General features: G+C 40.8%; 1 protein-coding gene and 1 long non-coding RNA gene across 2 annotated transcripts; one reads left to right on the top strand and one right to left on the bottom strand.

The window, feature by feature from the left end:
- The first annotated feature begins 345 nt into the window (after window positions 1–345).
- LOC136439953 (kinetochore protein Nuf2-like) lies at window positions 346–15,418 on the top strand. The gene is made up of 15 exons (XM_066435644.1): window positions 346–526; window positions 1,052–1,126; window positions 1,270–1,352; window positions 2,225–2,286; window positions 2,471–2,568; window positions 2,700–2,773; window positions 3,881–3,917; window positions 4,353–4,409; window positions 5,448–5,510; window positions 7,350–7,496; window positions 9,150–9,265; window positions 12,605–12,796; window positions 13,337–13,424; window positions 14,256–14,330; window positions 14,787–15,418. Exons 1-15 carry the CDS (start codon window positions 389–391, stop codon window positions 14,850–14,852), a joined length of 1,371 nt encoding a protein of 456 aa, XP_066291741.1. The 5' UTR covers window positions 346–388; the 3' UTR covers window positions 14,853–15,418.
- LOC136439954 (uncharacterized) lies at window positions 9,700–11,590 on the bottom strand. The gene is made up of 2 exons (XR_010756602.1): window positions 11,196–11,590; window positions 9,700–10,720 (listed from the first exon to the last, which is right to left on the bottom strand). It is a non-coding gene; the product is annotated as an uncharacterized lncRNA (long non-coding RNA).
- Window positions 15,419–23,584: the final 8,166 nt, after the last annotated feature.

Genomic DNA, 23,584 nt, shown 5'->3' with positions numbered 1-23,584 from the left:
CATGGTTGCCATAAGTTATAACTTGTGAAGATTTAAGTCTACATGACAACTGCTGATAGTTATTTTTACCTCCTTCGCCTGATATCCATTTGTAGAGGACAAAATAGACTCATCATTCATCAGCCGTAAATACTATTTATAGGAATAAAATTATGGATACTACGGATAAGGCCGATAAACTCGTCCCTACCTACCCACAGTCAGGTCCTAACCTTCTGTAGCCCAGTATGGAGAACATCCCACCAGGCCATGAGAGGTTTGACTCACACTAACCCCTACCTACCCACTGTAGCCCAGTATGGAGAACATCCCACCAGGCCATGAGAGGTTTGACTCACCCTTAACTCCTCCCTACCTACCCACAGGTCCTAACCTTCTGTAGCCCAGTATGGAGAACATCCCACCAGGCCATGAGAGGTTTGACTTCCCGCGGCTGACCATACAGCAGATTGCGCAGGAATGCCGCGACGGTGCCCTGGGACCAGATGCCACCTGGCTCACAGAGGACCACCTGAAGAAGCCAGAGGTAAAACCTTGGTAAAACAAAAATGTACATAATTAGTCAGGCCTGCAGCCTATATGATAATCATGTACAGTACCAACTCGCTTCAAAATCAAATGGAATAAAACAACATTCCCGGAGCAGTGAGTAGAAATGAACTTGAACGTAAAACTTTGAAGAAAAATAAAGGCCTTGACTTGACTTTGTAATCTTTTGAATTTTGAGTCTCCTCTAGCTTTTAAAAGCATGTTAATCACTTACAAAAAGGCATTGAAAATAAGTGCAGCATTCAAAAATCAATTTTGGTTCAATAAAACCAAACATGTCAACTAGACAGGTCCAGGTTTCCTGAACCTCTAGACCTACATGTAAACCTGATTGATCATTAATCCAAACCGGTGCCCATTCCTAGTTTGTAGATGAGTTTATTCTGTTAATGAGGTTAGGAACGTATACTACATGTAAGTTAGAGTATATGCATCAAGCTGAGATTCATTTGACTCGGGTTAAAACTTATAAAAGTAATAAAACCCTTTATCCTCCCTACAGGTTGATACCATACAGAGTGTATATGGTATCATACTGCAGTTTTCCCTCAGCATCTCACAAGAGCAAATCACTCAGGTATGCTTAATTCAAGTAGTTTATTTTATTTTTTTCATTCAGGGATTTTTATGAAGGAAATTTGTGTTAGCATTCTTTTAAACTCAAAGGGATTGGGAATCAAGTGAAATCAGTGCAGCCTAAAAGCCTTTCTTCTATTCCAGGTCCAGTTTGAAGGAACTGAAGAGCTGGAGCACAAAGACATCCATGAGGAGGCTATCCCCCAGGTTCACTTCTTCTTTGCTATGTAAGTACAATGTACATTAGCCGTGGCGACTAACGAAGGGAGTTTTTGCTTGATATTACATATACTTTCCCTTCTTAGTCGTGGGGCAGTACACGATTTGACTTCTAGTCTAGCGACGCCGGCCTTCAAACTTGCACGCCGGGCCCGATTCTTGTTCTCCCTGAACTCCTAACACCCTTACCTGCGACGCCGGTCACTAAAACGACGCCGGAAACCCCATGTTAATCCACAACAGGGCTTGATGCGGCAGAAGTCAATGGAAAACAACATCGGGTCCGCCATTTTTGGTCTAAATTTTGAAGGAGCGCTTGTACAGCCTGATTGGTGCGTTTACTCACATGACTGGGCTTGACCAATCAGGCTATACAAGCGCTGACGTAGCGATGACGTTCCTCTCCTTCAAAATTTAGACCAAAAATGGCGGACCCGATGTTGTTTTCCATTGACTTCTGCCGCATCAAGCCCTGTTGTGGATTAACATGGGGGTTCCGGCGTCGTTTTAGTGACCGGCGTCGCAGGTAAGGGTGTTAGGAGTTCAGGGAGAACAAGAATCGGGCCCGGCGTGCAAGTTTGAAGGCCGGCGTCGCTAGACTAGAAGTCAAATCGTGTACTGCCCCACGACTAAGAAGGGAAAGTATATGTAATATCAAGCAAAAACTCCCTTCGTTAGTCGCCACGGCTAAATGTACATGTGTGACATCTAGTTTTCCCATCTAACAATGCTTAGGGTTTCACTGTACTATTGACGCAGTCTTATATTGTGGAATAGCAGGGTTTCACTGTACTTACCAACAATTGAACTATTGATGCAGTCTCATATTCTTGAATAGCTTGTATGAAGTCAATATTACCCTCTTTGTTTTATTCTTCAGGCAACGCTTCATGGATTCATGCGGAGCACAGGATTTCAAAATCAAGGACATTCTGGATCCAAGTATGTATATTTACTGTATTTAGTTTTTTCAACAAGAGAATTATGTACTTATTGTGTATATTATAGCTTCTTTTTATGTACATTAAACTAAACAGTAACACTAATAACAGCTTGTTTGAAATATTCACTGATGAAACTCTATTTGATTTACGTGTACTTGTTGTGTCTATGCTCTTTTCATCAGAGCCAAAAAGAACCACCAAGTTCCTGAGTGCTGCCATCAACTTTCTGAAGTTCCGTGATCAGCGATTGCAGACATATGAATCAATCAAGGAAGAAAAGGTACGCCTGGAAGCCTTTAAGCACCCTTCATGTCAATTTTGAGTCCACATGAAAGTTCATCAGTGACGTTATCCCTGAAGGTGTTCTAAATGTAGAGTTGATAATATGATTGTTTGGTTGATATTGCACAGGTTGCTGTGCAGGAGGAATATAGCAGGCTCCAGAAGAGTAATGATGAGCTTCGGGCAAAAATCAACCAGATCAGGTAAAAGTCTGTTTGGTGTTTCCTGGGAGATTCGCAGAGTAGCAATACTGCTGGCAGCAAGGATATATATATATAGCATATCACTCTTCTTCAGTTCTTCTACACTTACGATGTTGCATTGTGATATCCGCAGGCATTTGTACGGTAGCTACAGCAGGGTTTTAACTAAGGCTGTAGTTTAAAACTTTTTTGAAAATTTACAGTGCAAATTCTATGCCCATTCAATCACTGTCTTCATAACAACCCTTTATATATAACTATATATTAAGAACGAACTTCAAGTAAGCCACAGGTAATTCCCCTGCTGTTAGCCAATATGTGGGAGATATTTCTGTACTTAATTTGCTTCAAATTATACATGTATATATGCCCCAACTTGCATTTGTGCAAGTAAGTTTGAAAGTAGTATACGTAATTAGTTACCCGGATAAAGGACTTTTTGGTTGCGCCATCTAAAACTTGTTACCATGAAAATTGATAGAACTGAGCTGTCAAACACAATTTGCGAAGTGATACATTTTGTAATTTCAGTCATTATTTCTTTAGTCATGGTGAAAGTTAAATGCCCAATTACAGCTCCGTACTGAAATTACCGCTATACAGACCATTTGATGCCATCAGTTATCACAGTTTTGACGATTGAGTGCAATAACCTTGTTTTAGACTATGCTGTAATGGTAGCGTGTGTTATTGGCTTTAAGCAAAAGATTGGTGTGCTTTCGCTTTAAAACCTTCGGAGCAAAGATTGGTGGAGCAAAAGATCGGAGCAAAAGATTGGTGTGCTTCCGCCGCAAGCTGTGCGCTAAGAATGATTTGGATATAGGTCTGGGGGTTGTGGCGATGTTGAGACCACCCAAGGGTGTAACCAATTCATCGCTACAAGATATGATCCTGACACCCTCGTTTTACAACTTGTTTTGCGGCTACTTTGCACAAAGAGATTTCGTTTTTTTTCATTTGGGAACGGCCTGACCACCTTGCTAGCTAGTACGTCGGTCTGAGTTCCTTTCCTTTCCTTTCAAAACACGTTTATCTGTGTGAATCATGTCAGTGGCACATGTACACTGCAACTGTGTGACCCAGTATTTGACATTTGACCATCCACAGGGCAGCAAGAGCTGAGCATGAGCCTCAAGTCCGTGAGGTGTGTATGAAACTCTTGTATAACTGTCTGGATTTTGTTCTATTTTAGTAATTATTTGATTTGATATCAAAAGTAGATTTTTGCTGAGTGGATTACATGTACATGTATGTGTGACATTGTGTTGACTGCTGAGTGAAGAGGTTTTTCTAAAGAAGGGGCACTGCACTACCATGCTCTGACCATGCACCCCCTTACTCAAGAGAGCAGGTTCTCTGACAAGCATAAAATTCAAATTCAGATTGACCAGGGATACTAAAATGGTCACATGTGGCCACAGTCTTCAACAGTAATTTCCCCCCTCAAGAAGCCTCTGAATTCCCCATTTTAACTTAGAATTCTCTAAAACTCCACATCGTGTCAGGGAGACGTTGTTCTGCTAATCCCATGTAAGTTTCATCTTGTCTAACCCTGGAGTCTTCCATGTATTTGTTACAGGTCCAGCAGGAGGTTGACAAGTTAAAAGCTGGCATACAAGAAGGCCAGAGACATCAGGTAAAGTGTACATGTCTATGGCCCAATTTGCACTGTCTTGTTCTTTTAACTATAGTAGACTACAGCTTTTTCCTGGTGTTAAAAGAAATAAAGCGTAGTCTACTACAGAAGTCTACTTGGCGGAGGTTCTGCGAGATTTCGAACCTGGTGTAAAGCGAAACTGTAGTAGACTACACTTCAAAGGCAACAACCATGTTCAATCTGACGTAGGTCGCGCTAAACGTGTGTTCCATTTCGGGTCATCTGCGGTCATTCTCTAGTTTCCACCGTAAAACCAAGCTGTCAGGCCCTTTTCCTTGATATTTCGCATCAGATGAAACCCCTAATTTTTCACAAATGAAAACCCTGCCTGAAATTTCTGCCCATGATTTTTGAAAGGTCACAATAGGTCACACTAGGTCACTACGGTTTCATGTCAATCAGGAACAGCGGGGGTCCAGCTAGGCTTCCTGTCAGTGAATGTAAAAAAGCAGACGTGAAGCTGTAGTGTACCACAGAAGTAGACTATTATGTGTAGTACTACAGTTTCAAAGAACAAGTGTAAAGTGAGCCTATTTCATATTGATCATGTTTTCCATTTACATGAATGTACTTTAGAATAGCTACACCACATACAAACAGAATAGTTATGGTACAGACTAGAAAGGATCAGGGTTTACTTTAGTGACAATTTTTTCTATCAGTCCACAGTTTGTGCAAATGTCTCCATTTTCACACACAACTGCACATAACTTTTCCTTCCTGCCCTCGGGTCGGTGCCAGCCAGATAATTGGGACATTTTAGCCAACAATCGGCTCCCATAAATAGTATAACCACGCAGAAATTAAACCATCTGCACTCGCCAACTGACTTGGGGCTTTTACAGACCCAAATCAATATCACAATTTCCGTAGCACTTTTCTGCACTCTGTCTGTTTAAACATACATGAGATCAAACTGTGTGACAAATATCAGCTCCAGGAACTGCTGACATTTAAAGTCTATTGTTAAGTGTGGAAACAAACTGTGACTGTATATCACTTCCATTATCTCAACAGGAGACTCAGTCTGCAGCCATGGCAGAGATTGAGAAGACCATTGAAGGAAGGAGTGCCAAATTGGTATGTATTATTCCTGACACCAGCTGGTTTTACATGTATGTGTTTTATGAAAGGACTTGGCCTTTCCTTTGATATTTTTCCCACTGGCACTTTGATATTTATGTTCCCATAAAATAGAGCGGGTTGTTTCTTCAAGTTAAATGTTTTGTAAGTTCAGGGCTCAAAAATATCACATGACATTTGCAATTTTGCATCTGTAGATAAAACCTAAAGTTGCACTGGGAAAACTCCATGTCTCATTCATTCTAAATCAATAGATTCGCCAAAAACGGTCCTGCGGTGTGATTGCCGCTCCAGAAATTGCTAAACTTTTGCCCCACAAAACTTCATCATTCCTGTATATACAATCTAGGGTCATTGCAAATGACTTCACCAAACTGGATCTTAAAGATCTTGGCAGCCTGAAGTATTACAGGTGAATTCATGCCCTGCGATTTCAGCTTGTAATCCGTCATTCTTCCGTGGGGTTGGAATGACTTGCAGACAGGCTTTTAGCTCGGATTTATAGACAAGGGGTCCAAAAAATGGGGGGGGGGGTGCTGTGATGCGGGGGTTAGGTGTGTTCCAGTCTTATCGTACTTTAAGCAGACCATTTTAAGCACTAAAAACTGCTTGTTCCTTCTCTGTCTGGGCTTTATGGATTAACAATTTCCTTGTAGCCTTGCATGTGAATCAAATTTTCATGCTGTCCCAGTGTCTGGTAGGACTAAAAAAGCATCAGTGACACTGTAACACAGTAACATGTATCTTTAATTACCAGGGAAACAGGGGGTCCTCTGTGCGACCAGCTGAAAAGGAGGGCGTCAAATTTCCATGTTATTTTAGTATCATGCCTCCAATTGACGCATGGACGCATGCCTAGCTAGAAGCCTGGTTGCAGAACCTCAAGAGTGTCAAGTCTTAGAGTTAGAGTGGAGATTGACAAGCTCATGTATTGTCACAGATGTGCAGCAGGCTAGCCACAAAATGACCTCTTTCTCAGAAGCCCTGCTGGCTGCTCTTGTCAAACAAACCTATCTCCACAAAGTGAAGTTCAAAGTTAGGAAATAGTGTAGCATGAAATCTAAGCCCCTGACTGTAAATACATAAATGCCACCTACACATAGAGAACATTAATCTTAATTTTAAGTTATGTTTGCCTGTATTTAACTTGTCCAACATGCCAGTCCTAGACTTGGCCCAGTGCCTGATGTCTCTGTCAGTGTGCTTTAAAAGTATAAGGCCTTGTCACGTGTACGTCTGATGTATGGGTGCAGGTGTGTGACCCCAGCCGTCAGACTAAGTCATTAAGCTGTACAGTTGTCACAACTGGACTGAATTGTAACCATTTTCCTGCGACATGGGGCCAAAGTCATTAGGGGTGGCTGCTTGTGGAATTTAGAATAAGTACTATGAAGTCTTTGATGTGAGAGGGGGCATTGTTGATCCCTGAGTGAAGGGATTCATTTTGGAGGTTCTAATGGCCACAGCTATGGATTTATAAGTGTTCCGCATCAGAGAACATGTCTGACAGGATTTATTGAATCATCTCAAAATGGGAGACTTCAAATTGCGGGGAGTCATCAAAAATCCATTAGAAGTAGGCAAAATGTGAACCTTGAGGCCCTGTGCATCAAGGAGATCAGAAAAACGGCGTCAGGGCAAAAAGGGCAGGTTTACCACCATGCATCACCCGATTGTTAAAGGTGAGTGCGTTTGGGCAGGTTTTTTCCCTGGAAGGTTACTCAGATAGAAAGTAGTGGGCACTGACTATCTTTCACTCACAAAAAGTGATTGGATTACTCTGCTAAAAGCATGGTCTTATCATGATCAGTTCAAGTTCTTGTGCTTTGTCATCAGGCCCGGCTGAAGGATGATATCAAGAGCACCAGAGAGGAGGGCGACAAGCTGCGCTCCAAGATCGTGCAGTCTCCGGAGAGGATGAAGGGAGAGATGGGCCGCATGGAGAGGAGTATCAAAACTCTCAAAGTCACCAAGGAACAAAAGGTACAACCAACTCAAACCACATGCCCAATGGCATTTTGTAACTGATTGAATTTGCATCTTTCAGCTGCAGTGTGTAAACAGGAAGGGAAACATAGATTCCATTTTGTTGTCTTTTCAAGGACACCTAACACGAAAAATAGCTTTATTTACTATTGAACCCCAGGCACAAACCAAAATTAAGTTTGGTTAGTTTATGACTACAGTATCAAAAGCTAAAACACTACAGGGTTTTAAGACGAGCATTAGATGAGATGAAAAACTGAGGATTGCCTGGAGTGACTGCTGTACAATATTGCATTCTATTCATCAGGATGCATTACTCACAACCTCTTGCTTACAGAACTTGTCATATATATACCTTCCAGATTAGGCTGTCCAGCTTGACTTATTTGAAAGCTTATTAAGATAGTGATAGCTTTATCTAGTGTATAGAAGGACTCTACTGCTGGCAGTGCAATTATTTGATGTACCATATGCATTGTGATAAAACCCTTCATGTATCTTCCCTTCAAAAGAAAATCAAATGCAAAAATATATGCATCATGTGAGATTTCATAAGTACATACTGGCAAAGGTCAAAACATAGAGTTTTGCTTCAAAGCTGCACGTCATTCAAGGTTGTTTCTAGATATGATAACATTTGTGGGCAGTGGCGTGAGATTGAAGCCCCGGAAAGCGCAAACACTGAAAGCTACAATCATGTGCACAAATTTCTCTACAGTTAGTGTAGGAGTAAAACTGAGAGGGCAAACAAGGACAATGGTTAGAAAATACTATAGAATTCACAAGCAAACGGATGGCTTGTGCCAAATGCCTAAAAGCTACAATCTTGACTTGTGCCCACATTTCTCTACAGTCAGTGTAGGAGTAAAACTGAGAGGGCAAACAAGGACAATGGTTAGAAAATACTATAGAATTCACAAGCAAACGGATGGCTTGTGCCAAATGCCTAAAAGCTACAATCTTGACTTGTGCCCACATTTCTCTACAGTCTGTGTAGGAGTAAAACTGAGAGGGCAAACAAGGACAATGGTTGGAAAATACTGTAGAATTCACAAGCAAAGGGATTGCTTGTGCCAAATGCCTAAAAGCTACAATCTTGACTTGTGCACACATTTCTCTACAGTCAGTGTAGGAGTAAAACTGAGAGGGCAAACAAGGACAATGGTTAGAAAATAGGTAGAATTCACAAGCGAACGGATGGCTTGTGCCAAATGGGAATACTAAAAGCTACAATCATGACTTGTGCACAGATTTCGCAGATTAGGAGTAAAACTGAGAGGGCAAACAAGGACAATGGTTAAAAAGTGTGGTACATGTAGAACTCACAAGCAAATGAACTGCATGTGAATCCTTTCAGGTTTTAACCCTTGACCTGCCAGCTTTTTCAGCCAAGTAAAAATCAAAAATGTTTGACCCCTGACCTCCCACATGAAACCCACAAAACAGCCAGCAGCCCTAACTCCCGGGCTTAGAGCGCTACACCCACGCAAAACTGTTTTCTTCTGGGGAATACCCTATCCCAGTTTTAACTGGGCCCAGCACACAGGGCATGTTTCTGTATCCCTGTTAAAACCGGGTTTGGCAGCTTATGGGTTTATACTTCTTCAATGTTGATTGTCTTGCAATTAAATATTGTTTATGACTGTCCAGGGCCAGAGACTAGTGGAGCTCCATGAACAGCAGCACAACAACCAGGCGATGGGTGAGAACTGCCAGCAGGGCCTGAAACTCATCTCGCTCATCCAGGCTGAGTGTGATGAGCAGAGGTCAGTAGGGCATACTCACACTCGAGCTCTCCACTCTTTCTTAAGGTAGCGTGCGTAGTCCAATGGTTAGCGACTTTGCCTCTGGAACTAGAAGCCCGGGGTTCGATCCCGGCTGTGTTGCTCACCCGACATGCACGCTACCGGAAAGGGTCGCAGTCCTTAGGACGGGACGTTAAGCTGTGGTCCACTGTTCATTGTAGGTATGTCACACCATATTTTTTGGTAGGATATAACTTGCTGAAATTGTTGCCAAAGTACAGATCAGATTCTTCCGCTTAATATGCTTTTTATCCTGTCAAAATCGGACAATGTTGAAATTTTTCAGAATTTTTCAAAGTTGAAAAGTTGGACGTTTTCATTAGAAGACACTTATCTATTGGCCCTATGGGAATGATTTACCTCAACATGGCACCAGAAATGACCACAAGTCCACAGTTATTTACATACTTTTTAATGTAACTCTCAAACACTTTGACCAATATTGTTCAGATTTTCAGCATTTAAAGATAATATAACTGGACAGACTGTCATGTTTTATTTTTTGACCTATATTCAGTTTCTTATCTTAATTAGCCCTAATTAACCCTAACTAATGCATTCAGCCACAATAGTGCCAATCAATTAACATACATTTCTAAACATGCTGAAAACTGAAGAAGGAACTAGATGTTCTGACTATCTTGTTGTTGAACAGATCATTATGAGAATAATGTATTTTTGCAGTCTTGGCTAATTGCAAGATATGCAAATGAGGGTAATTTTCCTCAACAGGATGACCTGAACTGATCCTCAAGTACACATGTACAACCAGTTGTTTTACTTATCCTTATTTGTACTACCTATTCCCTAAAACAACTTTCAACTGTTAACCTACATTACATGTTGACTTAAGTACAGGAAGTTTTACAACAGGAACAAAAATAGATCTATATGAAGGTGTTAATTGGCAATAAACTAATGAGCCATATATAGTAAAAGGCATACATTGTTAATGATGGATACTGATATTGGCTGCTACATGAACTCACTGATGTTGTAAGCTTGCTGAAATAGGTTCCTAACAATGCCTATACTTTGTTGATTAATATTCCAATGCTTAATTATTTAAATATGCTAATTAACATCATGATCAATCAGAATGATAATAGTATGGTGCTATTATAAGTATCAATACCTATGTTACCCATTCTAATAAGATCTCTGATTGGTACATATTACCTACAGTACAGCAGACTTACAACTTACTTTCTGACTAGTACAGTATCAGTAATTAATTTAGTGTTCAAGTTTTTCTCCTGAAGTAGCTTCTCCCCTTGAAAATTTGAATTAGGAAATTGAATTTTCGTCACCAAACACTTGATCTGATGTTTGTGTAATCTTCAACTTGTTCAAGTTTGCTTGAAGGCAGCCCACGTTCTCTGCACAGCTGTACCAGATATGCCACCTTTGTATCCACTGGAAAATCAAAAAAGGACCGATCTGAATGAAGATCATACAACTGTGTGACAAATTCGGACTGTATGATCGTAACGCTAGTGTATATACACAACATAATTACGACAGTGGAAAATTGTTTGTTGCGTCCAAAGTATGCCATATCATCGGATATGAAAGGTATATTACATTCAGCATAAAATATATGACCATTCTACGGTTAATTAGCGCAGGATTGATGATGATAAGTTCAATTTCGAGCATATACAAAGTGCGCGATCTCACGCCCCCCTCCCCCGTGACGTATGCGCACACAGCGCACGTCACTTTTCGGGCTGTCGAAAAAAACTCTCAAAATGTATCGCTAAACCCACAAGCCAAACTCGCCTAAATAGTAACAAAAACCACACCATGATGACCACAATATATCTATATTTGTGACAGTATAGGGACAAAATTGCTAAGTTCAAGAAAAATAGCGAAAATATCCACTTACGCCCAGAGGTTTCTGCTATTTCGCCCATAACTCCCGACGAGAATGACGTACACACTTTGTCCCACCACTGGCGTAAACCTTGATCTCTGCCCTTTCACCTGAAACCATTCCCAGAGTTCTGCGTGCTACACCGGCTTGTGGCTTTTGAGTTGAAAATGGGACTTCCGCCGGGCGGGCCTCAAAATCGCGTGCCGCGTTCGCGGCGTCAAAACGGGGCGGTTTTTCGCCTGCATCTCCAACTTAAATGATTTTTAGCTCCTTGTTCGATTGATATTTTCAACTAAAAACATAATAGCATGATAGCAAAACATCCATTGATTCTTGACAACGATTTTCAGTGGCATAATGCATACGGATGATTTTTAAGATTTTTGTAAAAACATTTACTGCCTCGCGCGCCGCCGCCGCGTTCTGTTTCAATCCATTTGTGATGACCTGAATTGACTGGCAAAGCTTCAGATGTGTCTCCAATCATAGAAAGCAAAGATCTAGACTTTGCTTTCTTTCATGTGCTGTCTTTGATCTGGAAGACATATATCCTTCTTTAAAGTTTTTGGAATGGTGTAATGAAAAGCCTTACTCAATTATCTGTATCTTTAATCTAGAGGAAATGGTCCTTGGGCAAAAAAAGTCACCATTCAAAGCGTTTTAGATGTAACTAAGTGATTGGAACTTCAAAGTCTTGTAATGTTTTCTGCAGCAATTTAAAAGTACTCATCACTCTATTTGATGCTATCATCATCTACATTTGTAACCGTACTGTAGAATACATATAGCATGGTTCAGTAAGGATCAACTGAACAGTTCTAGATTTATTGTCTCACTCAAATTCAGCTGCATGTAAATGCTTGTTCCACAACTTGCTCAAATTCAAAGATATACGATGTATAAGATTTTTTTGTCCCTCTTTATCATCCAGCTGATTTCTAAGACGTATGCTTTGCACCTGTTAATCGGCCTATGTACGTTCATTTTTCATGTTTGATTGCGAGTAAAAGCTCTTTCCTTACAAGCTCTATAGTATAAATACAATGAAAGTCTGTGTGGCATAGTGACAGAGCATCCGGCTATGAACCAATGAAACCCAGGTTCAATCCCCAGTGGAGTACCCAGACATGTCCGGACATGCACCCAGACGTTGTGCCCTTGGGAAAGGCACTCAACACATATTTCCCATGTCCTAAGCCCAGCAGTAGTTACTAGTATAGGGTTTGGGTTGGCGTTAGGAAGGGCATCCAGCCGTAAAAACTCTTGCTACAAAAAAGACTTGCACTTGATGAGGAGTTCTGGGGCTCCCCCATCCATGTGAAAGCATGTCCAACCCCCATATGATGGGGAATAAAAGACGTAAAAATGGAGAGAGAGAGAGAGAGATGGGTAACCGTTAAAACTTCCCTTTCCCTCGGCAGGAAAGCGAACGCAGCACTGATGAAGATGCGTGACCAGGTGGTGGCTCAGAAGGAGGCTCTGCGGGACGTGACCACGCGGGAGAGCCAGCTCAAGCGCCAGCTGGGCTCCAAACAGGAGAAACTGGCCAAGTTCAGTCTACAGCACCAGAACAAACTCTCAGCAGCACGGGAGACTTCGGCAGTCACCAGAAAGTGAGCTGAAACTTCCTTAGACCCCCCTCTCACTGGACTCGCAGCATGCTGGTGGCGTCGCTGCGGCTGATCGAATTGACAAAGTCACAAAGCACGCAACAAATTTCATTGACAAAAATAGAATCTTTTTAAGCTTTGTGTGTTTCGTTGTCTTTTTGGTCATACTTGTACGATAGTTTGATCAGCCGCAGCAACGCCGCCAGCGTGCCACGGGTCCAGTGAGAGGGGGGATTTAGTAATCACCCTCATTTCACATGCAAACATACTTTTCTGCAGTGGACCCTATCAAGACTACATGTATAGATTGACGTTCCAAAATCTCATCCCATTGCTTTTCATAATGAAAGTATTGTCAAAATGTATCTGCATGTACACTGTAGATACCAATTTTAGATATGTTTGTCCAGACATCTTGATTTGAAGTTTTATCTTTGACTGCGCACAGCTGGTCGGAACTTGATAATGTACATATGTAGAGGATAAGTACTAGTAGTTCCAGAGTTTTGAGTATGGCCTGTGCACTTCTAACTCCTCCCCCAGGGAACAGGAGATGTACCAGCCCTGCATGCAGGAACTGGAGAGGAACATCGAGGAGATTGAGATGCAGAAGTGCCAGCTGGAAAAACAGGTATGTTCACCTGATTACATCTCAGTTGTAAGTAAGTAAAGTAAGTAAGTAAGTAAACCTTTATTTTCCTTGGAAGGCCCTGTCGGCCAGTAGATATACATATATATACATGTCCGTTCTTCCCTGGTCTTTCATTTTCATATGGTGACAGGCAATTTCACTGCTAAAATGGAAAATGCCTTTATCTAATGGGGTGGCTGTACCACTATAGTTGTCTTTCCTATAGACTACTTCACCATATGACTTAACGATAAGGCTACGATATTGGCGTCATTGATCGATACAGCTACTTCACCATATGACTTAACGATAACGATATAGTAGCTGCTGGAAAAACAGGTACGTTCACCTGATTACATCTCAGTTGTAACCAATGGGAAGGAACTGTCAACACCCTGGTCTTTCATTTTCATATGGTGACAGGCAATTTCACTGCTAAATAGGAAAATGTCTTTATCTAATGGGGTGGCTGTACCACTATAGTTGTAGATCCAGCGGTGGTCTTGGTCAAGATTTGCAATTTTTCTGCTTCAACTGTTGGAAGATCAAAGCTGTTGAAACTACAATAGCGTAAGTGACAGTGCATATGTGCATAACAGTTTCCGCACCATTTCATAACTATTAAGTGCATGTCTGTAAGTGTAACATCATCAACCAAGAAAAGTACAATATGATATAAAAGTTACAGTTTCAAAGAGACAGATGTGCACACACATTTGTGATGTATTACATGTGGGCATTTACATTCATACCTGGAGTAGTAAAAATGATTTATTTTTCATATGCATTTCAATTTGTACATCCTGACAAGTATGTTTTGCATTGTTTCAGCTTGCAGAGAAAGAAGAAGGCCACCAGGCTGCGATGAGCACCCTTACAGAGAAATACAGGGAACTCCTTGACTCTGTGAGTTTCTAACATCCATACACATAGTTTCAACCCTGAGTGTGAAACATGTTGTAAAGTATAACAAAGTTGTTTGACACTTGTTTAAGTATGGAAAAGTAATAGCAGAAAACTTGCATGTGATGGATATATTGGGTAGCGTGCGTACATGTAGTCCAGTTGTTAGCGACTCTGCCTCTGGGCCAACATGCACGGTACTGTAAAGGGTTGCAGTCCTTTGGACGGGATGCTAAGCTGTGGTCCACTGTTCATTGTACTTGTCGAAAAGAGCTAGGGGAATGTCCCCGGTACAATGAACCTGTAAATTCTACATACATATTGTCTGTCTTCTGTGTCACGACCAGTGGAAGATTGGCTCTTCAGTGAGCTAAGTTGGTTCGAGATCACAATCTAGTACTTTGCATGTGATGCATAACAAGACATTTTTGCCTTATCATTGCTTTCTTTGATTTTCAGCTGGATCTCTATCACTCCAGAGTTGTGGATGTTTGGCAGAAAAACGTCCCCATGGCAGAAGACTAATCAAGACTAGACTTTGTGATAGAACTTATCGTGATAGTGTTTTTTAAGTTACTGTATTGTATTTAGCTATTCTTAAAGGGCATTCAGTAGAAGAACATGTAAATGAGTAGTATTCTGTGTACAAAGATAAGTAGTATTCTAACCTAGACAATGATATCTGTATCTTTTTTTACACGATTTTGGAATAACTGAACTGAAATTAATCTCCTTTAAGAGTGCACTCAAAGCTTACTTTTATTGTTTTAACCTCTGAAATTGAACAACTTTGTCTTTTTAGATTTCTTCTCCTACCTTTTTCTAATGTTATGTCTTATGTTTGTTTACTGTCAACACACGTCACATACAATGTGAACATGTCTCCCTCACTCACAGGAAGAATTTTACTTGTTCATCTTGTATGAAGGATAGGACTAAGTTTTCAAGCTTGTTCTCTTGCACTTCCCTTATATATGCCATGAGTACAATTAGATTCCTATAATGATTGAACTACATGTATACCAAGTTATTCTCCAATGAGGTGATTGTCAGAGCTGTTTACGAAAATGAATAAAATGTGATGACAAGTGTTTTTTCCAAGTTTACCTTTTTGTAGGCAGTCGTACAAACTTAGAAGCACATGTCAGCATTTCCAGTCAATTTGATAAACACACTACATGATGAACCCTTTGGTAAAGCCACCCTCTCACTGGACCTGCGGCACGCTGGCGGCGTCGCTGCGTCCTAAACTGGATTTGTGTTACACTTGACTTTATAATGAGAATATCATTCAAAACGTACAAGTATGACCAAAAAGACAACAAAACACACAAAGCTTAAAAAGATTCATTTTTTGTCGACGAATTCGTTGGGTGCTTTGTCAAGTTGATCGATCGCAGCGACGACGCCAGCGTACCACGGGTCCAGTGAGAAGAGGGGCTTAAGGCACAATCCCTCATCCACCTTTATTCGCTCCTGCTGATTGCACTGAAGACCAAGCAGTTAAGGTAGATCTATAAGATGAAGTCTGTACTGCTTTGCAATCAGACATGACCTTGGTTATCTTGCACGTTGAATGGAGTAAGCTTGGTCTCATTAGTGTTGAATGGAAATCGGTGCAATCCCAGGACCATTAATGTGCTGCTTAAAATCCTCTGGAATCATCCAAACTCCCTTAACTTACAGCATCTGGAAATCTGTGTAATATTTGACTTATGAAATGTGACATTTTACACCCACTTTAATCATCCAAACTCCCTTCACTTACAGCATCAGGAAATCTGTGTAATATTGGGCTTATAAATGTGACACTTTATACTTACTGTAACTATCCAAACTACATGTACCAGCATCTGGAAATCTGTGTAATTTTTTACTTTTTACACCCACTTTAATAATTCAAACTCCCTTAACTTACAACATCTTGAAATCTGTAATATTGAGGTTATAGATGTGACAGTTAACACCCACTGGAATCTTCCAAACTCCCGAACTTCTTGGCTCCTGTTCGGAATAATGCCGCGCTGCAATTTCAGGCTCATGTTATCTCACACCCACTGCAACACCTTGAACTTCAAACGTCCCCCAGGTTCTACATGTAGTTCAAATTAACGTTGGTAAGAAATCGGTGATCTCTAGCTAATACACCTGTCGTGCACGCGCTGCTGGCAACACCAAAATTCCTTGACCTTGCAAACTTCCCTTAGTTTCTAGCTAAATTTGTTATCATCCAACTATCAAGTTATGAAGTAAACGTCCTTGGCAATGGAAGTTGGAAGCTGTATGGACATCTGATGGATAGTAACTGCGGGAACTATCGTTTGTTGCCCATCTTGGCATATCTGCATTGTACGAGGGATTTCAACGATGGGACAAAAAATCCTTTTAGTCAAGCTAATGCTGTCAGATAGTTACTAACTTGTTCTGTGCTGTAATCCACATGAACACTTAGAGACAACTGATAAACAGTATAATTTTTAAACGGTCCTATATCAATTTAAAATCTGTCAATATTCATTGAAGTACCATGTCACCCACTTCAAAAAGAATGTCACCATGAGGTAAGACATGAGGTAAAGTATGTAATATTGTAAAATTTGGGTAAGTCCAATTTTTGTGTTGGCATTTACAGTTTAAACTCCATTCAGAATGTAATATTGTCATGTGAAATATTTGTCAATGAACCTTTCTCCGAGGGGGTGCTATGTTTGAAGTGTCTTCTGTGACCTTTCTATAATCCGTGGCGTGTTACTTCATCAAAAAGATACCCCCATCTACAAAATGCAACGGTTTCGTTATGGCATGACGTCAATAAGTGGTGTGTTATGGCGTGATAACAGACCACTTATTGTGGGCAATGGAGGCTTCTGATTGGATGACGCCATCTGGCCATGTGATAATAAGATTTAGGACCTCAGGAGAGTGAAGTATGTCTATAACACAATGACGGCGCGGGGATTTCAGTAGTGAATGGCGGTGTGACGCGAGCCTTTCAGGGTGCCTCGCCGCAGCAGGTACAGCTGTCTGCCGCGGTATGATACAACCATTAAAGACTCTTTCTCACTGGTATAGTTCCAGATAAGAGTTGTCCTTACATTCGTCTTCACAGCATGACTCAGAAATCAAAGCGATCGCTGACGTCATAAGGATCCCTACCTTATGACGTCACCACTCTAAGCCTATCAGAGACGCACAGGCCTTTACCACTCAGGTATTTCATTTTTATACGCGCCCCTTTACGGAAAGTATTAAATAAGGTATAGGGACCGCTGTGAGCCGTAATTTTTAGCGCAGGTGTAACTTCGTAGTGTGTATCAAAACAGTTCACAGATGTTGCTTGTAGGGTGCCGTGTGCGTCGTGACAAGTTTGCCTAAAGGGCGTTCACCACATGACTTAACGATAAGGCTAATAAAAGCAAAATTCTTCGAAAAGGGAAGGTAATAATCTAGCCAAGTTTCTCCAGCTAGAAGTTTGCTACCGGTTTATAAGAAAGCTCCAGGGCAGATTGCTATTATACAGTCTGGCTATTACCTTTACTAGCCTTTCCCATGTTCCTGCAATTTTCTGCATCTCCGGGCACAATAGGCACATATAACCCGCTGGCTGCCGACATGAATGCTCCGCTCGCATATACCTAGAGTGCGTAGTTTTACTCACGCCTGAGACTGTAAAAACACCTTGTAGAAATAATGGGTGCCCGAGGCTTCTAGCTATGTGTCCCTTATTGGATCCCTACTTTATTTTAGATGAATCCATTTCCAAATACACCCGCCGAAGGGGCAACGCTTTATACCAGATGCTAACGTTACATGTCAGTTCCCGGATGTTATCACTATTCCATTTTGTTCAAGGTCAAACAAAAGTGCTAGCTCAACAATAAGGCAATTATAAGGTATCCTACGACGTCAATTCAAAAACTCTTTACTGTTGGCTTTGGAAATTCATCCAACAATATATGACATCTAATCTATATAATGCTTTCATTCCAATGTAATTATTTTGAAACATATGGCGTCATCGAAGGATTATGCTCCAAAGTCCCACGAGACAAGCATGGGTGCATACATGTTATATTTCATCCGAAGTGCACAGCTGTGACAAAACTATTTTCTATCTCACCGAATTTCACGTACAACATCAAATTTTTATGCCAAATCGATTGAGACTGAGAGTGAGCACCATGTGCATGATATTTCTGAGTAGAGCTGATACATTTGTATGTATCTATGTATGTATAGATTTAGTCGACCATACGAAAGTCGCTGTACTTTTGTTGTGTCAATAAAGATTGGTATTGATATTCTTGGCCAATGTGAAGTCCTTTTACCAACTCAATTCTATTGAAAAAACTAAATGCATTCCCGTGCACACTCTCTGTATTCAATTCACAACGTCTTCCAACGAAAAATCCGAATGTCAAGAACGTTACATTTTAAATTGAATATCGATCAGTGCGGGGGGTACAGGACGTGATTGACAGATCCGTCGGACGGGAACAGAGGGGTCACGTCACCTCTCGCACTTCATCTCACAACCCATTCCCGCGCAGACTCTCCGTCTGACACACCCCAGCTCAAACACTCACCGATATTATCGTCTTAGACACGCAATAACTTCCGTTGGATATAACACTTGGTGTGGTACTGAAATAATCCATATCCTTTTTAGGCACCAACGTTATTTTTGGAAGTTTTTTTTTTATATATGTCAGCAGCCTAGGACAGTGAATCAACCTTAATCAACTCATTTGTTGCTTTGCCAGTACGGTTGCTATTGATCAATCATTGGATATCTATTTCTTCACATTTGGATGTGATCAGCATCCAGTTGGTGTTTTTTCCATGTTAACAGACAAAAAGAAAACTACTCTCCTCTTAACATCACAAAACCCACACATTATAGAAAAAGTGGGATCATTCGTCTTCCACTGTCTCGGAAAAAGAAGTCCAACCCAAATAAGATAGAATTTAGTGTTAGTATCTAGACTAGAAAAGTCACATGCTGTATTGTTATATATTGTCTGTCCGCCCTTTCATGTTACATGTACTTGCAATTAGCCTACGGGCAAGAACTTGCAATAAACTTATATCTATCTTATGAACTTATATCTGTTAAGAATAATTGGTATCTATTTCTTCATATTTGGATGTGACCAGCATCCAGTTGGTGTTGTTAGACTGTTAGAAAGAATTGAAGGATCAGCAGAAGTCGTTTTTCCTTTCCTTTTAAAGATTATAGTTCTTTTATTTATTTTGGTCCTGAAATGCACGTAAATTTATTTGTAACCCTAGAACCCTAGCCCTGCGCTATGGTACGATACTACTCATTGGTTCAGACATATGTATCCGGAACGGTCTACTTTTGGAAAAGCCGGGAGTGACACATTCTGCATTTGATTTTGTTCTTAAATCTTCCCTTTCCCACTCTCTTCAAATTATTAACGAATGTATACAAAAAACACATTAATGTAGTTGTGAAATGAACGGAGGACAAACTATGAATTTGTTCGAGTGCAAAGTGCATGACTTCATTTGGTTTCTTCTTGCAATGCTCGGCATAGATTCCATTGCTTCTACTCTAAAAATCAGTGACGTAATGATTTGTCAATGACGCCATTCTCCGGACAATCAAAGTGACCAGAGAAGGGCACAGCCTTTCAATATGTAATATGCTATTTCGTAGTTTAACGGTAATTATATGTCTGAAAAGTGCGTCGCTGTCCAGGACTTTAGAGTTGTCCTCTTGTGACGGATGTTAAAGATAGGTTTTACTGGCAGCTGGAAAATCACTAGGGGATCCTCGATAGTTTCCGCAACTCACATCCACCCAGATGTACTAAAAAGGAACGTACTGCTCCAACGGGTGGGTGATTTTCATTTCGAGACGAATTTCTCGCCACATCAGATATAGCTCCATTTTGTCTCCAGTCGAGCGACGACGCCAGGTGGTATGATACAGACGATTAAGAACCATTTAGAGGAGGATACAGGTGCTACTTTTGATAAATCTGTCATCACGTCTGCCCCTTAAAAAAGGAAATCTATTAAAGGCGCTGGGGTACAGTTTCTCATCAACTCGCTCCACCACAGAGACGACGTGGGTTGAATGGTAATGCACATACGCACTTAGTAACCTTGAAAGGCCTTGAAGTTATAAACATTTTATGAACCTATGTATCTTTGCGTCTTTATTAAATCATTTCATGTAACTTCCTACCTTTTGGTCATACAAAGTTAACGTTACTTCTTGCAGGAGCAATGTGCAATATCTATTCCACCCATCTCTCTAGCTCTGTACGGGCGAAGCCCTCAGCTACCTAATATTTCCGCATGTATCTTTAATTTAATTTAATCACAATGCAGCAGCTAGCAAGCAAAATGAGACGGTGCAGGAGTTAACACTTACCTTGCAGCTGATGTACATGTAAAATCAGCTCTTGGAGGTAGAAGTAGTCATTTATATGGAGCTACCACGCCGCGCTTCATCGCAGCATCCCCCAACCCCTGTCCTAGTGGGCGTGTGCAGAACTTGCCGTCCCGGACTGATCCCGGTATCGGCGGTGCCTCATGTGTTCTTGGTACCACACCGAACAAAATCAATACGCCGATATGGGACAACTCACCTTGATCTCCGATAGGGTGACTTTACTGCACGTCGCTCGTAAATATATTTCTGCTTTGTTCTGCTATAATTCTGGTTGGATTACATGTCACGTCTTTCAATGAGAACCGCTACAGGAACCAGATAGTCATGATGCACCCATACTAAACATCTAGACCTACCATTGTCATGACTTATAATTACGAACCAAAAGCCACTAGCATTGTCTTACTTAGATGCAGATATATGTATAATATCCACGATCTCATTCTGAATCGCATACCTTATAACCTTTAGTGCTAAAAAGGGCATTTTGATAACACAGATGAATACGCCTACAAGCACGATTCCACCAGACAGGTTGTATACATTTTCATTTGATCTACTAGATGTATGCTTTGTGTAATATTCTCGTTTCTTAAATCATATTAGTGATGATGGTATTGAATAAATGCAGAAGTCACAACTTGATTGAATACACACTCTGTGCATCACACTGATCCATCATCTAGTTATTTTTAATTCCCTTTTGATAAGTTTGTGACAAGTTAAATGGTACGAGAGAGAAGCCCTCCCGTACCCGGACACGGTTTATCCATTACCGAACTTACACACACATTTCAGGCATTACTTCCTCGTATGGGTCGATATAGTATCCGGTCGATGACTCTCATCCATTTTAATACTTGAATCAAAGTTCGGGAGAAACAGTGAGATTGTCATGTAATAAGTTTTATGATAGAATATTTCCAACGTACATTGTGTATGTCATAACTTTAAACACTTAGATAACATGTTAAAATATATGAAAGACAAATCAAAAAGTAGCAAACGTTATTTGTATTAGTCAGGGGAAGCTTGTCCATTGGGGATTATGACTTTATGACAAATGTATTTGCCCTTTCAGTCTGACTATGATCCGTTTGTACTTGCATTCAAGTTATTGCAAAATATAGAACCCAATGCAATAGGCTGTCATTTAGAGGAAACAGCCTGCCAGTGCATGAGGAGTAAGAGCCCTCTACCATCGTATTTATAACATTTAACGTTAGTCAGAGCAACTTTGCTTGGCATACAGGCACTATCAGAGGGTGTTGGTGCCCTTTCCTAAAGGCCCCATGCCATTGGCCTTATGCTTATGGCACTGTATACTATTAATGTCTAAAGACAAATGTATGTGGTCTTGAACGCTGAAAGCAGCTCATTCGTCTTTTGTCTCTGATAAAGATATGTTGGAGCAAGATGTAGAGTTAACTTAACTTCCTTCACACTTCTGGGCACCAGAAATTAACACTCTCATACATCAAGTTCAACATTCATTACACAATCGTGCAGGAGCCAGGCGCCTCTCGTGCGAACTATTTCCATATATTTGCACCCTAACGCCCACGTGGATATCTTTTCTACGCCATTCTCCTCCATATGTTGAGACTTAAGTCGTTTCTTGACTTCAGTCGTGACTCGTGTCAGTTCTTAAGAAGTCCCGAGATGTTGAGATCCGCGGAAGTTAGATAACTTGTACCTGCTGCTTAGCCGATAAGGAGCTTGTTACACGACTTTTGACTCTCGGTGCAAACAACGACTCGCGGTCGACCGGTCTACCTTTCTCTGGGACCTGATAAGTCGAATAGTCGTGTTCTATTGATCCACAATACAGTTTTTTTCCGCTGACGACCGTCAGGGCGCTGTCGACCTTTTCAACATATGTCAAGGCATGACTGCAGGGAAAACATGGACATGACCTCAGGACACAGGTCTCGACACAGCCAAACGTGGTATAAATTTTTATTCATGAGTCTTGTAACATATCATAAATGGTACCGAAAACATAACTTTCCTTGCGAAGGTAATCAAAGATTTAGGAGAATGCTGAGGGACAAGGATGTTCTGAATGTCTATAAATAGATTGTGCCATCAACTAAAAACTGTTCCCAAAACAGGGTATATACACCTTCAGTTTGATACAATCAAATGTACGATGTGCATTTAGTCCACATTTTCGTCAAGCTTTTCAAGTGGTGTTTAGATTTAGAAGCTACTTGACTTCAGTTAGCATGTTTAAAATCAAATCAGATTTGAAAGTTCCGCCCACACGTGTTGTCCACCTAGAGGCAAATGTTTTCTATGATGAGAACCGGCCTACACTGTTGGGACAGTAAGCAGTAATGATTTCCGTTAGCCTGGACGGACTGGGGATATACATGTATGATCGGGAGGATTGGGACGGACAAGGATTTGGATAAAAGAGCTTTTAGTCGCCACTGATTGAGTGAAATCAATAGTGGGGTTCAGTAACTGTTGAAGAGAAATCTCTTGAAATTATCGTCGAAGTTCATGTAATTACGATGTACATCATTTCATATTCACCAAGCTTTATTGAATGAATAAAGATCTTAAAGTTTATTGTACACATTAATCCACTGGGACAAGTACATGTGACAACAAAAGAATAATATACAGATACATTTATACATTGTCAAATTACTACAATAATTATATATAAAGTATGTATATCTAAATTGTCCCTTACAAAAGAATTGGTGCAATAGCACACAGCAGGCGGTATGACCGAGAGACTGGGGGAGGAACACGTGGATGATAGATGGAATGGCGGAGAGAAACTTTGAGAAGTGAATGATGGGCGGACGGTATAAAA

This window comes from Branchiostoma lanceolatum, chromosome 8 (genome assembly GCF_035083965.1).
Source record: "Branchiostoma lanceolatum isolate klBraLanc5 chromosome 8, klBraLanc5.hap2, whole genome shotgun sequence".
Classification (NCBI taxonomy): Eukaryota; Metazoa; Chordata; class Leptocardii; order Amphioxiformes; family Branchiostomatidae; genus Branchiostoma; species Branchiostoma lanceolatum.
Note: the sequence above shows the minus strand (reverse complement) of the source record. Positions and strands in the feature narration are given on the sequence as shown.